General features: G+C 42.6%; 3 protein-coding genes across 3 annotated transcripts in view; 1 reads left to right on the top strand and 2 right to left on the bottom strand.

The window, feature by feature from the left end:
* Window positions 1-1,736: 1,736 nt before the first annotated feature.
* LOC131212677 (uncharacterized) lies at window positions 1,737-5,534 on the bottom strand. The gene is made up of 7 exons (XM_058206635.1): window positions 5,199-5,534; window positions 4,932-5,092; window positions 4,246-4,296; window positions 3,541-4,168; window positions 3,202-3,463; window positions 2,930-3,085; window positions 1,737-2,839 (listed from the first exon to the last, which is right to left on the bottom strand). The coding sequence occupies exons 2-7, from the start codon at window positions 5,050-5,052 to the stop codon at window positions 2,831-2,833; spliced, it is 1,227 nt and encodes a 408-aa protein (XP_058062618.1). The 5' UTR covers window positions 5,053-5,092; window positions 5,199-5,534; the 3' UTR covers window positions 1,737-2,830.
* A 729-nt stretch (window positions 5,535-6,263) lies between these two features.
* Window positions 6,264-8,141, top strand: LOC131212678 (homer protein homolog 1). Its single transcript, XM_058206636.1, has 8 exons — window positions 6,264-6,377; window positions 6,558-6,714; window positions 6,798-6,929; window positions 7,001-7,192; window positions 7,259-7,434; window positions 7,502-7,580; window positions 7,651-7,941; window positions 8,001-8,141. The coding sequence occupies exons 1-8, from the start codon at window positions 6,373-6,375 to the stop codon at window positions 8,109-8,111; spliced, it is 1,143 nt and encodes a 380-aa protein (XP_058062619.1). The 5' UTR covers window positions 6,264-6,372; the 3' UTR covers window positions 8,112-8,141.
* Window positions 8,142-11,040: 2,899 nt separating this feature from the next.
* The window catches only part of LOC131212537 (U4/U6.U5 small nuclear ribonucleoprotein 27 kDa protein), a 13,981-nt gene continuing 11,454 nt past the window's right edge, over window positions 11,041-13,567 (bottom strand). The window contains exons 3-5 of the mRNA XM_058206436.1: window positions 13,435-13,545; window positions 12,800-12,901; window positions 11,041-12,632 (exon numbers count right to left, since the gene is read on the bottom strand). Of these exons, the coding sequence (XP_058062419.1) occupies window positions 12,356-12,632; window positions 12,800-12,901; window positions 13,435-13,529 (474 nt within the window). The 5' untranslated portion in view covers window positions 13,530-13,545 and the 3' untranslated portion in view covers window positions 11,041-12,355. The remainder of the gene's footprint in view (window positions 12,633-12,799; window positions 12,902-13,434; window positions 13,546-13,567) is intronic.

Genomic DNA, 13,567 nt, shown 5'->3' with positions numbered 1-13,567 from the left:
CAGAAACGGGTTCTCGTTAGCTCCTTGCGAGATACCACACTCAAAAGTTGGGCTTCCCAAGTACGCGGAAGTCAGGCGTTGGGACAAAAACACTCACGTCTCGTTTTTCGGTGTTCTGTGTTGAAACGTGTCTTGCTCCTCAGGATTATTTCACATTTTTATACATACCATCAATCACTTTTGCTACGAATCTCGTCTGTGATGTAACCTTTTTTCACGAACAATTCTCTGCCACCAACTTTAATTAAGACACGACTCTTCCGCAGATCATTCGGCCACGCTGCACCGTTCAATCAATTCATACGCGAAAGGATTAAGTTTGAACTCCCGACTTGAATTCAAAAATTAAAGTTGTCTACAATTAGGGCTCTTCCCGTTCTAACAGTTAAAGAAACGCTGGTGGAACGTGAGCAGAATATTAGTTCACAATTGGACACTTTTGTTTCATTTCTCTTACCTCATTTGGTGACAGTTTAATATTTTTTGGGTTTTGTTTGTTTGTCGGACTTGAATTGCTCTTCAGTTACAATGTAAGGAACAAAACACAAACTCAATCACACGCAAAGTAGTTACGGGCGCGCATTGTGCAGCTGTTCTTTTTTAACTCTTTCCAATATTTAACATACTGTTCACCTATGCTTTTAAACGAACATGCACTTTTCGCTCCTAGCTACACCTCTGATAAACAGAATTGTACTAATTTTGTGGAGCCGTGCTTCGGGCGGTAATATAGCATTTTCCCCACTTTCTTCAAACGCTGTTCAAACTGCTTCGGCACTCGTGGTCCACTCGGTGCGGACCATTGCAACATGGTTCGTTGATATTGGCGGGCCTGACCAGCAGAACAGCATTAGGGCGGTGTGCTGAACCGGGTAGAGGGTAGCAGTACATAGACCGGACAGGTATCAATGCTGAATGCTTCACTTTCATGACATCCATTCTCCAGAAACATGGTTCAATTCCTTTAGTTTGCAAATGGGTTATTTTACGATTGAGATACAAACGACAATGGTGTGCTGTGACACCATAAGTCAATCGTCACAGGCTCGGTCATTTCAGAGCAACATGAGGAGAAATGGGATTATTTGAGAAGGTTAACGAATTGATGATTAACGGAAAGGACGCTATCAATCAAATAGTCCCTAATGTTTGTAAAATGATACTGCTGAAACACTATATGCACTAAATACTATAAAACCAACTATTACATTTATGTTGTACAAACTGAGAAACGTCATCGATCATGCATGGCTCAGTGTCGTTTTTTTCTTCCAGCACGGTTATTATGTGAAATTTCACATTTCTTTTTTAAGATTGGCATAATGTTTTAAAGATCAATAAATCATAAATTTTAAAATTCTAAACTAATTTTAACTAATTTTCCCTCTAATAAAATGAGGCACAAATTGCCGGTTTAAACTAGGTATTGCTGGCTTCGAAGAATGAAGTGGTTGGACCCATCATTATTGACCTTATTTTAAGATTTTTCTTTGGCTCTCCGCCGTGGTCCGTAAATCTTCTTCTTATCCAGAAACAAAGACAATGTTAATCTCTGTTGCTTTCTAGAATAAGAATATAGTTTTGTTTTATAACTGAGTAGTCGTAGATTGTCAAGTAATAATGAAAAATGTTTTTCTACATCAGAAGGAGAATCTTGGTACTCGACGTGAGTACTAGGTGTAGACTGCATAGTTTTTGGGTTCGGTGAAATAGTTCTATAAACATTCGGATACATTTGATGCTATTTATTATGTTTGTCACACAATTTTCAAGAAGTACACAAGTACACATTGTCCTGCATTTGCTAGTCGGTCTATGGCACCGCCGAAAAAAACACCGCAGGTTAGGCTTGTTGTTCCTCTGTCTGTTAGTGTATCAAGTTTTTAAACAAAACCTCAAATGTAGAAGAATAGAAAGTAGAAGGTAGAAGGATGGATAAAAATGCCGTCTTCCGTTAACTAGCTGGCTTCCTCATGTTATGAGTTGTTATTACACGGTCATTAGGTATGTTTTCATTAGACAATACGTACTTGTGTCGTTTATATGTACGCTCAGGATGGTGCATAGCTTGCACCGCCTTTTCCCAACCTCTATATATTATCGGCCCTTTTAATCGCACAACACTCTATATTAGTTTATAACCGTTCCTTTCACATACCATCTATCACACTCACGTAACGCCTTTTCCCTTTCTTCTACGCACAATATTCGACTGTTGATTTGACTATATCCTCTTCAATTGCAACAGTTATTGGAAATTCTTAGTGTTTTGCCTCAGTTCTCTCTCATAATTGCACAATGCATAGCAAGAATAAAACCTCTGATCTGATATAATTACGTCAACATTCATATGTGTGTTTGTGAAAGTGTATATTTATAAATATATTTATATGAATTTTATCAGTAGTTATTTGTATGTATACCGTTACTTCCCCCCTAAATGTTCACGTTCCCTCGCTTCTTACTACCTTATGGATAGATAATAATGTGAATTTAGAAAGCGAAAACTTTAGGAAAATGAGCACTATGTGGCTGGAATGGTATGGATATGAAACTTTACGTTGACCTACTGGTCCAGCTACATTATAAGGACAGTTTGGAACGGATTGGGGTTGTATTGGTGATAAAAGTCTTCGCCAAAACAGATAGTATGTAACAAGACCTCCTACAGTTTGATGACTATACTGAATGTGGAATTAATCGAAACAATAATACAATAATAGTTTACTGCCCTTTTATCTGATTGTTCCGAGTGTTTCGAAGAACTTCTGAGAGGCTGTGAATGTGAATTCAATCGGCTTTGTAGACAGAAGCAGTGAAAGACAATCCTTTATGTTCCCTAAAATGAAAGAAATTATTTCCAATATGATTGAAATGCTTTACTATTTGCGAAAAAAAAAAATCTATATTATGTAGTTCTTCAACATACCGATTTTTTGGAGTTGTGGGATTGCGGCTGAACAGCCTTTTCAAAATATTTCATTCCAGCCGCAGGTCCGTCGTCAGGATTTGATGACTGCAAAGGTACCCCACTCACCGGACCCTCCTCTAGGAAGAGTGGATTCTTTACTTCCATTTCACCAGTCTGAAAATCACATAAAGTCAGAAACAATTCCGTTTCGATATTGTAAAATAAATGGTATGGTAGAAATAAATTCGAATCTGGGGTAAAATGGAGGCATAGGATTACACAACAATTACCGGTGCTAGGCCAGGACATTCGTAAACGGTGTAGTCACCCTCCTCATTCTCATCCTCGCTCGGCAGCTCGGAGTGAATAGAACTGCGCGTCGTGTTTTCCATAGCAATAATCTGCTGTTTCTGGTGCTGATAGTGGTACATTTGAGCATTCTGCGCCAACTTCCGGTCACCAGTGACAGCCGGCGATGAATCGCGATTCGGTCCAGTCACACCGTACGCCGGATACTCAACATCAGCAGCCGCCTTGGTACGTTTGTGAAGCCTGCGGAGAATGGTAATGATTTAAAGGAAACTTAAAGCTAGTAATCAAAATCAGGGGAAAAAAGGTGAACTACTTACGAGTACCATCCAAACCCGATCGAAATCAGAGCCGCTGAAATGGCAGCACTGACCCCGGCAATTAACGCGATCAAGTACATGCCAAGTCCGTTCCCAAGTTCGATTGGCTGTTGCACGACGCCGTTGGAGTTACCGCGATTCAAAGGACCATTGTCGGCCAACCCGGTTAGGTTGCGCGTGTGATGGAGTCCTTTGCCTACTTTGGCCCGAATCGGCGGTGGAGGAGGCGGATGACGGTATTCCTGTATTGGTTCTTTTTCGAGCGTATCTTCTCCATCGGAAGTGAGTGCTTTCATGCCATCATCCGAACCGGCACTGTTCAGTGGTTCGGAAGAGCTGTCATAGAAAGGCGATCCGTCGGACTGATCGTAGAATCTAGGATCACTAGGACCTACAGCAAAATTGATGGGCTCGCCCGAATCGATCTGGTTATTGAATGGCAGCTGATACGTGTACGTTGGTCGATATTCCTCCGATATCTCATCGGGACCGCGGTATGACGGTACAGGAATACTTTTACTACCAGGCGTGTGCAGCCGTTGCAAATGTTCCAAAAACCGTCGCCTTGCCTGTTGCTCGATTAAAATGTTGATCGTTTTCACTAAATTATCAGCCGTATCGTGACCGTCTGTGCGAAAACCACAAGAGCAGAAAAAGCGAGTTGAGTTGGATCGTTGGGAATCATTGGAATCTACTTTATTTTACCTTTTGCTGTCCACGATACCGGAGACATGGGATGTAGGCGTCGACGATAACCTAAAAGAGGAAATTCAAATACATTACGAAACACTCTACAATATTGTTGTAAGCAATCTGCAAAGAAAGGACACGCACTGCTTATAACAAAAGTAGCATTACAGTGAACATTGCTGCCGTTCGTTTAAAGAAAAATTAGGTCACGTACACTCAGGTCGTCTCTTTTGCCAATTGATCGAAAAAACAACAACAAAGGAAGAAGACTGTACAGTAAATAAACAGAAGTATTGTTCGTGTTACATGCCCCTTTTGCAAGAAACTATTTTCTTGCCGACATTATTGATTCCAAAGCAACTGAAAATGAGCCATGCAATGGTTCTAATTTAGGTGTCTTACAAATACATGCAACCACTTGAAATATGGCAACCATATGGCGGTCTGGTTTAGGATTACATAGATAATTTCGCACCATGGAAAACTCCACGCGATGTTTCCGATAACTAATAGCAACAAGTTCAATTCAGAGCACTGTGTGAATTTCGGCATTCTGACGATTTATGCACAAACACACGCGCCATTTGGCATTGTGTTGTTGTACTACATAAGTGGTTCGGACGGCTATCGACCACTGCAGAAGTTTTGTATTTAAAAGCAATGTCGGCATAAACTTAGGCATCCTGCTTTGTGCTACTCACCCGAAATATAGTCATTGTCGGTCGTCGCCATAGGTAGGACCAGAAAGATGTTCCATATTGTTAGAAAGGACAAGCGAACACGGCTAAAGGTCATTTTCGCATCGAATGTGCCACTGCACATCACAGCCACCTGCTGCGACACCGAATCTGCTGTGGAAAATCTGTCAAGATTTCATTTTAACACATATTTTTCCACGAAGCCGACTCAAACGATGACGCTCTAGCGCCGCAAGCTGGTCTGGCCTAATTTCGCACCACGATACTCACTGCAGCGGTGGAACTTCCGCTCTGCACTGGCTCGCCGAACGCGACGCTGCGAAGTATAATCGTCGTTATCAGAGTTTCGTTCAATCAGGAACACTGGCGTGAATGAACGACATCATTTCACTTTGCAACTTTTACAAACACATCTGTGAACTTTTGCGCTCGCTGCCCGCCGTTTAATTGGCAAACACAATTGTTGCTGGGTTTCCTTTATGCTTTATGAAGGCTTGCTTCGTCTGCTGGCCTGACTCGTGGCAGAGGCAGCAACACCAATTGATAGGATTTTCGCGAACAAGCTGCTCATCAACGGCGATGAAAACATTTGCGCAGACGCAGCAGGTCCTTAAACGACGTCAGATACGATAAATTAATTTCATTCATACCCGGCCAGGTTTGGATGCGGTTTGGTTTTTCCTTTCACTCCAACCTGCTGTTTCCGTTCAGTCGTAGAGTTTACACTTCCTGTCATGCTATTTGGTACACTCTGGCTTCCTCGGTGCCAAACTAACTACTAACCTAGTATTTATCAATTTTCCTGCATTCGTGTTTTGAACAAGCTACAGTTGAAAGCGAGATGATAAGCACGATTAATTTGTGTTCCAAAATGCTTTATTGAAGTAACAAATTGAAATGATAAATCTTAGTAATAACGGAAATTATAATGTGCTAATGGACGGATCAACGCCTTGTTTGCAAACAGAGGATAATATAAGTTCTTATTTGCTGGTATAGCAACAAAATCGAAAAAAACAGAAAAAAAATTCAGAAATCAATTTACTTCTTTTCTATTTCTTTTTTGTCGGACCAGAAACACGAACGTAAACACGTTTGACATTTCGTTTTAATGTTTTTGTTGCGAAGCGTAAACGATTTGGCATTACAAAATAATTTTACGCTTCGTGTGGCTCCCAGTCCTTCGTCCTGCTTGTTCCAAAGTTGCATGCAAACGCACGATGTTCGTGTCGTCAGTAAACTTCTGTAACTGTCATTCGCGTTGTGTGCGTGATCCCACACGAACCGCTCGGCTGCCACTCCAGAGTGCATTGATTAAAAATTCTCTGTGTCGAACAGCCGTGTGCCGTCTTTGGAAGTTAATTTAGCAGAATTTCGCCTCGAGGGTTGTGGTAAAATACCTTTCTCCTGAATGTTCAAGCGGTTATAGAAAGTGTTGTGCACTATGGGGTAAGTGGTCTTCACAATGAAATTTCTCGCCATCATGCCAGTCCCGCATCCCCCAGCCAGATGCGTACATTGCAGATTGGGAGGAAGTTTTACAACACCCACAAGAGGGGCGTCGAAAGGAAGTATCATATTAAGCTTTTTGATAGTTAATCGTGCATTGTGTTGTGTCTGCATTCACAGGGAGCAACCAATCTTCACTTGCAACGCTCATGTGTTCCACATAGACCCGAAAACAAAGCGCACATGGATCACGGCAAGCTCGAAGGCCATTGCGGTGAGTTTCTTCTACGACTCATCGAGAAACTTGTACCGAATCATCAGCGTCGAAGGGAGCAAGGTAGGCTGCGGTTCCGGATGTGTCAACAATTTACTGGGCGGCAGAAATTCACGGATGGACTTGTTTGTTATTTATCCAAACAGGCTGTAATCAACTCCACTATTACACCGAATATGACCTTTACTCAAACATCGCAAAAATTCGGCCAATGGAGCGATGTTCGTGCCAACACCGTATATGGTTTGGGTTTTGCTTCCGAAGCAGAACTTGGCAAGGTAAGCCACACGTACTAAACCATCCGCCTGCCAAATACATTACGTTTTGTTTATCATTCCCTCTACACTAGTTTATAGTGAAATTCCAAGAGGTAAAGGAAGCCACGAAAGATGCCCTCAACAAAGCTTCCGCCAATGGCAACTCGGCTGTGGCCTCGGCGAATGCCTCGCCCATCACCGCTCGCGCTTCAGCCAACAGTGGCGATATTTTTGATTCGGGCAATCTAGAACCACCGCTAGCCCCAGCTAGTACCATTACGACGGTAACTACATCCGTGGCGTCGCGGTGTTTTCAATAATTCATTTTGGTGTTATCGTTTTTCCTGCAGACTTGCAAAACCGATAGCCCTTCGCATAACATAAGTGAAACTAATGCTAACAATCTGACTAGTGAACTCAAGCAACTGTCAATTAACAGCTCGTCCGATGGCGGCACGGTAACATCGACCACAGAACAGCAGTTGAAGTACGAGAATGAAAGATTGAAATTAGCCCTCGCGCAAAGGTAGGGATTTGCCAACAACAGCTCGCGGTAGAGAACATTAATAACTGCATTTTATTTGTGATTGCAGCTCTGCCAACGCCAAAAAATGGGAAATCGAGTTGGCTACTTTAAAAAGCAACAATCTGAGGCTGACAAGCGCCTTGCAGGTGAGATCTTTAATGGCAACGAGGAGTGAATGTCAACGTTATCAAAATACGCCTTTTGTGGCTACCCTAGGAGTCAACGGCAAATGTGGACGAATGGAAACGACAGTTGCACTCTTACAAAGAGGAAAATCAGCGATTAAAACTGCGTTATCAAGATATAGAGGCCGCTGCGAAAGGTGCAGGAACAGCCGCACCGGCCGCACCAGGCGGTACTGTCTCAACCGAGCTAACCGAGGAGCTTCGGCGCGAGATTGTTTCTCTCAAGTCCCGCATCGAGGGTCTGGAAGGCGATCTAATGAACCAAGAAGTCGAACTGAAGGCGGCCAACAAATCGCTCAAAGAAAAGCAAAACGATCCCATGGTGAGTAAGAATAAGCAAAATCTCAAGGTCACATGTTGATCGCCCGTTGAAAATTCTAGCTGAAGCAGATGACCAATTTGTGCAGCCAGTTTCATGCGCAAGTTAGCGAACTCAGTGGCATCCATAAGGAGATGGAGAAGCTGATCCAAGCGCAGCACAAATCTACTTGAGACACGAGTTTGTCAAAAGCATCGACCGGCTCGACGGTCAGCTCGAGCTTGAGTGGTGGTCTTTCCAACGCCAAAGCGGTGGTCGCTCCCACAGTCAATACTTTCAACTACCATACGGAAAAGATACCACCAATGCAAAACGAAGAAAATACCGAAAAACTCGAGGCTGTCAAGTGTAAGCTGTCCAGCGGCGTTCCCACACCAATCAGCAGTGCAGTGCCGGAGGGCAGGCACTCGGGCAATCTGACAGCGTTGCCAGGCGGAGTGCGTGCAGGCTCAACGATAGTTTTAATTAGTACGAAAGTAAGTAGCGCTTCCTTAGCGACGGATCGTATGAATGCGCACAATGCGTTAATTAAAACAACCGGAACGCTGTACAATCTTCCGCCAGCCACGGTTGACACAAAACTATCGCTTGAATCGATGCCATCTGAACTAGTGGCACCGTCAGCCGTCATAGACGACGTGGCAATGGCAGTCCAGCACCCCAACAACAGCAAAACCGCCACAATTCTCGTCTCGAAACACAAGACCAAAACCGGGCTGCCGTTGTTGTTGAAAAAATCCAAAAAGTAACCAGATTAGCTCACTCGAACTTTCCGCTATGCTCGCAATTTTCCGCATAGCGTGGCCAGATGAACGGCAACCACCACACGATACACAAACCTAGGACGGGGGCATTAGCTATATTGATGCCCAAACTTCGAAATTCGAATGTAGCAAAATAACCCGATATTGTCTCCAATGTGGCACAAAAACACATACAGACACACACATGAATACTCACGCATTTGAACGTGTACAAATTTTAAGTATTGTATTTTTAGAGCATTTTATAAAACCTATACGTTGTTTTAACTATTTTTAGATATCGGTATGCCACTTTAAACTATCTTTATCACTATTTTGTTGTGCACAAAATGCTTATGTTAAGGTAGAGCTTTTTCTACATAAAACATGTTTCATTCTTCACTTTCAAACATTCCAAACAATTGCCATGCCATTATTGCCAGTATTTGTTCGTTGTCCTTGAAGCATCTCAAACATGAATCTCCCGTTTGTTATCTCAGGTGTGTTTTTCCCCTCATCAATTCGCGAATATACACGCAATGCAATTTATTGTATAGTTACGTCAAGGATACGTTTTGCTCAAAACCGACGGCCAATGAGCCGTCGCATGTAGAATCCAGTTTTTTTTGCAGACAGTTACATACTCGTTATGTGGTTGACTTCACAAACACCAAAGAGTTGTTTTAGTTTAAAAATAGTTTGACAGAACATGGAAAAGCGAAGGACGGACTCGTTCTGCTCTGTTTTTAATATTTGATTTACTTCAACTGACCTGATATTTTTTAAATTAGCATAAGTTTTTGTTTTATCACGCAAACAGCAACACGTTTTAAAAGTCGACACGAAGAGCAACGCGAAGTAGAGTGTAACGAGATGATGATCAAAACATAGCCGGATAAGTAATGAATGCATAAAACGTGGTATCAATGAGGAAACGGATCGTATTCTAACGGAAAAAGCGCGGTTGAGGGATATCGTTACGAGGTTTAAACAGTTAAATGCATAAATGTAGTGTGTAGCGTTAGCGAATGTGAAAGATCGGAATATGGCGGTTGGAATGAACACGAGAAAAATTTCCTATACCAGTTGTTGAATCGAAATGCTCTTCAATTTTGCGTACGTATGTGAAACCTAATAGTATTACCGCCTATCGCTACGGTACAATCTATCACTTTATTATTAATAGCGACTGCGAGTGTAACAATGACTGGGCGAGCATGGGAAGGAAGTAGTGGTGCGTCAGCAAATGCTTGTTTGCTTATTTTTCTCTTGGGCAGGATATAGTGTGTCAAGTCGTGTATCCGCGAAAAGGAATCTCGCACCGTTTTATGGCAGAATTTCAGAAACGGCGAAAAATCGGAACCAACCAGGCTCTACCCCTTTACTGCAATATTTGTAACGGAGCTATGGCGTAGACAGAACCCGTGCACGGGTTAATACACAGTACGTCTGGATCCATACATGTCGTTTTGATTTGGCTCTGTTTCGTGGAACCTAACCGAATTCTGATTGGACGTTTATCTGCAGTACCGTACCGCAACGCAAGAGTTGCATTCCGCGACGGTAGCCGCCAATACCTCTAGTGGTGCCCAATTGTTCCGAGTTGTATTTGATAAATGGTTTTGGTACAGTTTGAGTAACATACGAGACGGTCGCACCAAGTGGCTGTCACGATCGAATGGACGCGAGCAAAGCAAATGCGCACAACGATACTCCGATCCTGCAAAATATTTGAACAAAAAACCCTCATCCTCATTAGAACATACAAACGTTATGATGCGATACGTTATCGGGATCCTTTGCTCGCACATCTAATGATCTATGATTTAAGCGATGGTATCGATCGAAATAGCGGAACAAGAGGAATATGCAGAAAATGAATCGTAAGCAAAATATGCGTGTTCAACAAATCGTAAAGAGAGGTATGTTACAGCCAAGAAATGTATTTAAATCAATAAAATCATATTATATATACAATCTCTTTCCCTTGAGATAGCCGGGAACCGTGGGAATCTTTCACGTCCTAGCAAAAACGCTAGCAAGATGAAACAATATTAAAATAAGTATAAATGAAAAAAAATAGGGAGCTCTGATGTAAGCAAATATGTTACTGCGCAAATACTCCTTTTTACAATAAATTGAAAACCTGTTTGTCTACAGTATGTGAGAAAAAGCTATAGCAAAACCTGCGATCCGTAAACGATCATTAGTAATCATGTTATAAGACATTTTATGGTTTTACTAATTCCACTTTGGATTTTACAGTTTTATATAGGAGTTTTCTGGTTTGACCAGTATACATTGGAGGACCCAAGACTTTTCTTTCACTAACGCGGAAAAACTCGACTCATTTGGAACGTTATATCTTCATTTATTTCATTCTTTAATAATTCGCTTGCTTATGATTTATTGAACCGTTTTACAGACAAGTGATTAGTTACTTCGGTTTTACAGAATTGTGGGAAAAAGAAAACAGAAATGAAACGGAACAGTTGGGCGATTTCTACCGCACCACAGTCGAGAGATACACGTACAGTAAATCTACAGTTCTTACTTGCTAAAAATATGAGGTATATTTAAATTTGCTGATATTTGTATCTATTGTTTCGTGTGGTTTGTTGAGGTATATTGAGGACGCGACCCGTAATCGCACGTGGCGCAAGATACAACGAACGTCGGGTGACGTATTCTGTGGCTTTTTCCGATGCTTAAGCGATGTACGGCCGAAACTTGGTATGGCAAAGCAACAGGTAAGTATTTGCCAGAATAGGTAATTTGGGATAGTAAAATACTTCATGTATACCGTCAATATATGCGGTACATAAATAGAAGCTGGACATTAAAAGTTGGGTCTTATACTTGCTATTTCAAATATTCAATAGTGATGCCGAATTGGTTCAACATTAATAAAGTCTGAACGAAACCAGGTATGAAATGGTCAACCCATTGTTAGCTACAGAAGGCACCCAAGTTACTGACGCACATCAGCATTCGGAAATGGAATGCTTTTCCTAAACCGCAAATGTTGTATCTCGCATCCACAAGCGACACAGTGTCGCGTTTTGGCTATTGCATTGTGTTTGTTGGTTGTGTGTGGTAAATTTTGATTTGGTGTATATGAAAAAATAGCTATTGTTGTATTGTGGAACCCGTGGCAGTTACTGTTGTGGTTAGTGTTTGCAGGTGTGTGAGAGGTGATCAGTTGGTTGACTATTGTTTGGCTATGTGTGGCACGTATCCAAAAACCAGGTTGTGCACAAGGGCACAAGTAGGCACGCAAGGCTGTTTGTGGAAACATTTAAATATACCGTCATGGCGTAAAAAATTATAATTGAAATGATGCGAAAAAAGAATCTGTTAACTGTAATGATGAAATGATAAAGGAATCCGCGCTGTAGGCGGTTGCTAACAAGTTGTGATGGGTTAGAAGTAAAAGGAAAAAATCAACGACCTGAACGTTGATCGATACATTTAGCAGACCCTTCGCCAGTAGGACGAAAGGTCCGATCGTCGATCACTAGTCGAAGCGCACGGATGTTTACTTTGTCTGGCAATTTCAGCGGAATTTGGTAGCTTACGGCTGTCGTTAGGTGGCCAGAAACCATCGCTGACAATAATGATGCAGGTGCAATAGTAATGAACAGAACATCGCCGAATCGCTGAGGCAGTTTGTGTTACGCAACGAAATCCAACGGGCGATTGAAGCCTCCCTTGCGATTCATATACTGCCGGTACTTGCGTTTCAATATAACATGCACTTCGCCTACGTCATTACCTTCCACCTTCTTTCCTTTCGTAGTGTCGAACCCACAGAAGCCCATGGTCTTTAGCATCTCTTGCTCCTCCGGCGTTTTGCCTTCCAGCTCTGATTCTGAAATCATCGGCTTCATTTGTGCAGCACGTCGGGAGGACGTTGATGGCATCGGCTTGTCGAGGTTGCGCTCGTATGACCTGCAGTTGTTTTAGGGAGAAATATGCACAAATTAGTTCTCTACTTGACTCTTCACTTGACTTTGTCCTGGAAACTGTTGGTTAGCAGATTCTTGGACGTTCATTTGCATTCCGCTACTCGTGCAGTTTTGTATTATTACAACTCATACGCTACTTCTACTTTTCACCTCGATCTCGAACGCGATCTCGATCTGGATCTGGACTTCCGCCTGCTGCGGTCCCGCTCTCGATCCCTTTCCCGCTCGGATGAACGTATACGTTGCGGATCACTGAAAAAGATTAGAGTGTTTCTGGTTTAACATATCCACTCTGCGGAACCGTTAGAATGCAATTGATAGAGGTACAGTTACCAGTATACGTATGGAGCATTCGAGCGACCGTAATCGTTTGGCACGGTGCCAGCGACGCTTGCGAAGAAACTTTTAAAGCCCTAATGAGGGGACTTAACGAACCAACATATGAGTCAATGTGGGTCAATCAATAGGGGGATATCCGGATGCAGAAATCGCCACCCTATCGGAGCAATTACCATGAAGATAATTGCTTTACAAAAATCGTAATCAAAACGATGGAACCGCATAATGCAAGACACAAGATGCACCCTTCTCGTTGAACTTCAAAGTAAACCGTTTCTCCAACGTTCGCCACATGCAAACGGTCCGCTACCAGTCGAAGGGAGCAAATCACCCTTTCTTTAGGTATCGGTCTTACTACAGCGTCTCAGGTAATCGGGTGCTACTCCGATATACGCTTGCGCGTCGACCATGGGCAGCAAATCGAGCTGAATTTACTGCAAACTTACCGCCCAACGGATCGCTCCCTTTCGCCGCGGTCTCTGGAGCGTTTACGGCGTCGAGGCCGCTCGCGTTCCTTCCTACGCTTGGGAGACGACGGCATCTTCGCGGGAATGGTGCTGCAACATAAGAATCGAAAGT

This window comes from Anopheles bellator, chromosome 2 (genome assembly GCF_943735745.2).
Source record: "Anopheles bellator chromosome 2, idAnoBellAS_SP24_06.2, whole genome shotgun sequence".
Taxonomy (NCBI): domain Eukaryota; kingdom Metazoa; phylum Arthropoda; class Insecta; order Diptera; family Culicidae; genus Anopheles; species Anopheles bellator.
This window is presented reverse-complemented; position numbering and strand designations above follow the sequence as displayed.

Bases quoted from the DNA above. Each gene is read 5' to 3' on its own strand.
- LOC131212677 (XM_058206635.1), bottom strand. From the start codon at position 5,052: ATGTGCAGTGGCACATTCGATGCGAAAATGACCTTTAGCCGTGTTCGC. The intron at 4,169-4,245 runs GTAAAATAAAGT...GTTTTCGCACAG, and splicing joins GGTATCGTGGACAGCAAAAG to ACGGTCACGATACGGCTGAT. The intron at 3,086-3,201 runs GTAATTGTTGTG...TGTGATTTTCAG, and splicing joins AATGTCCTGGCCTAGCACCG to ACTGGTGAAATGGAAGTAAA.
- LOC131212678 (XM_058206636.1), top strand. The intron at 7,435-7,501 runs GTAGGGATTTGC...TTGTGATTGCAG, and splicing joins AAATTAGCCCTCGCGCAAAG to CTCTGCCAACGCCAAAAAAT. The intron at 7,581-7,650 runs GTGAGATCTTTA...TGGCTACCCTAG, and splicing joins GGCTGACAAGCGCCTTGCAG to GAGTCAACGGCAAATGTGGA.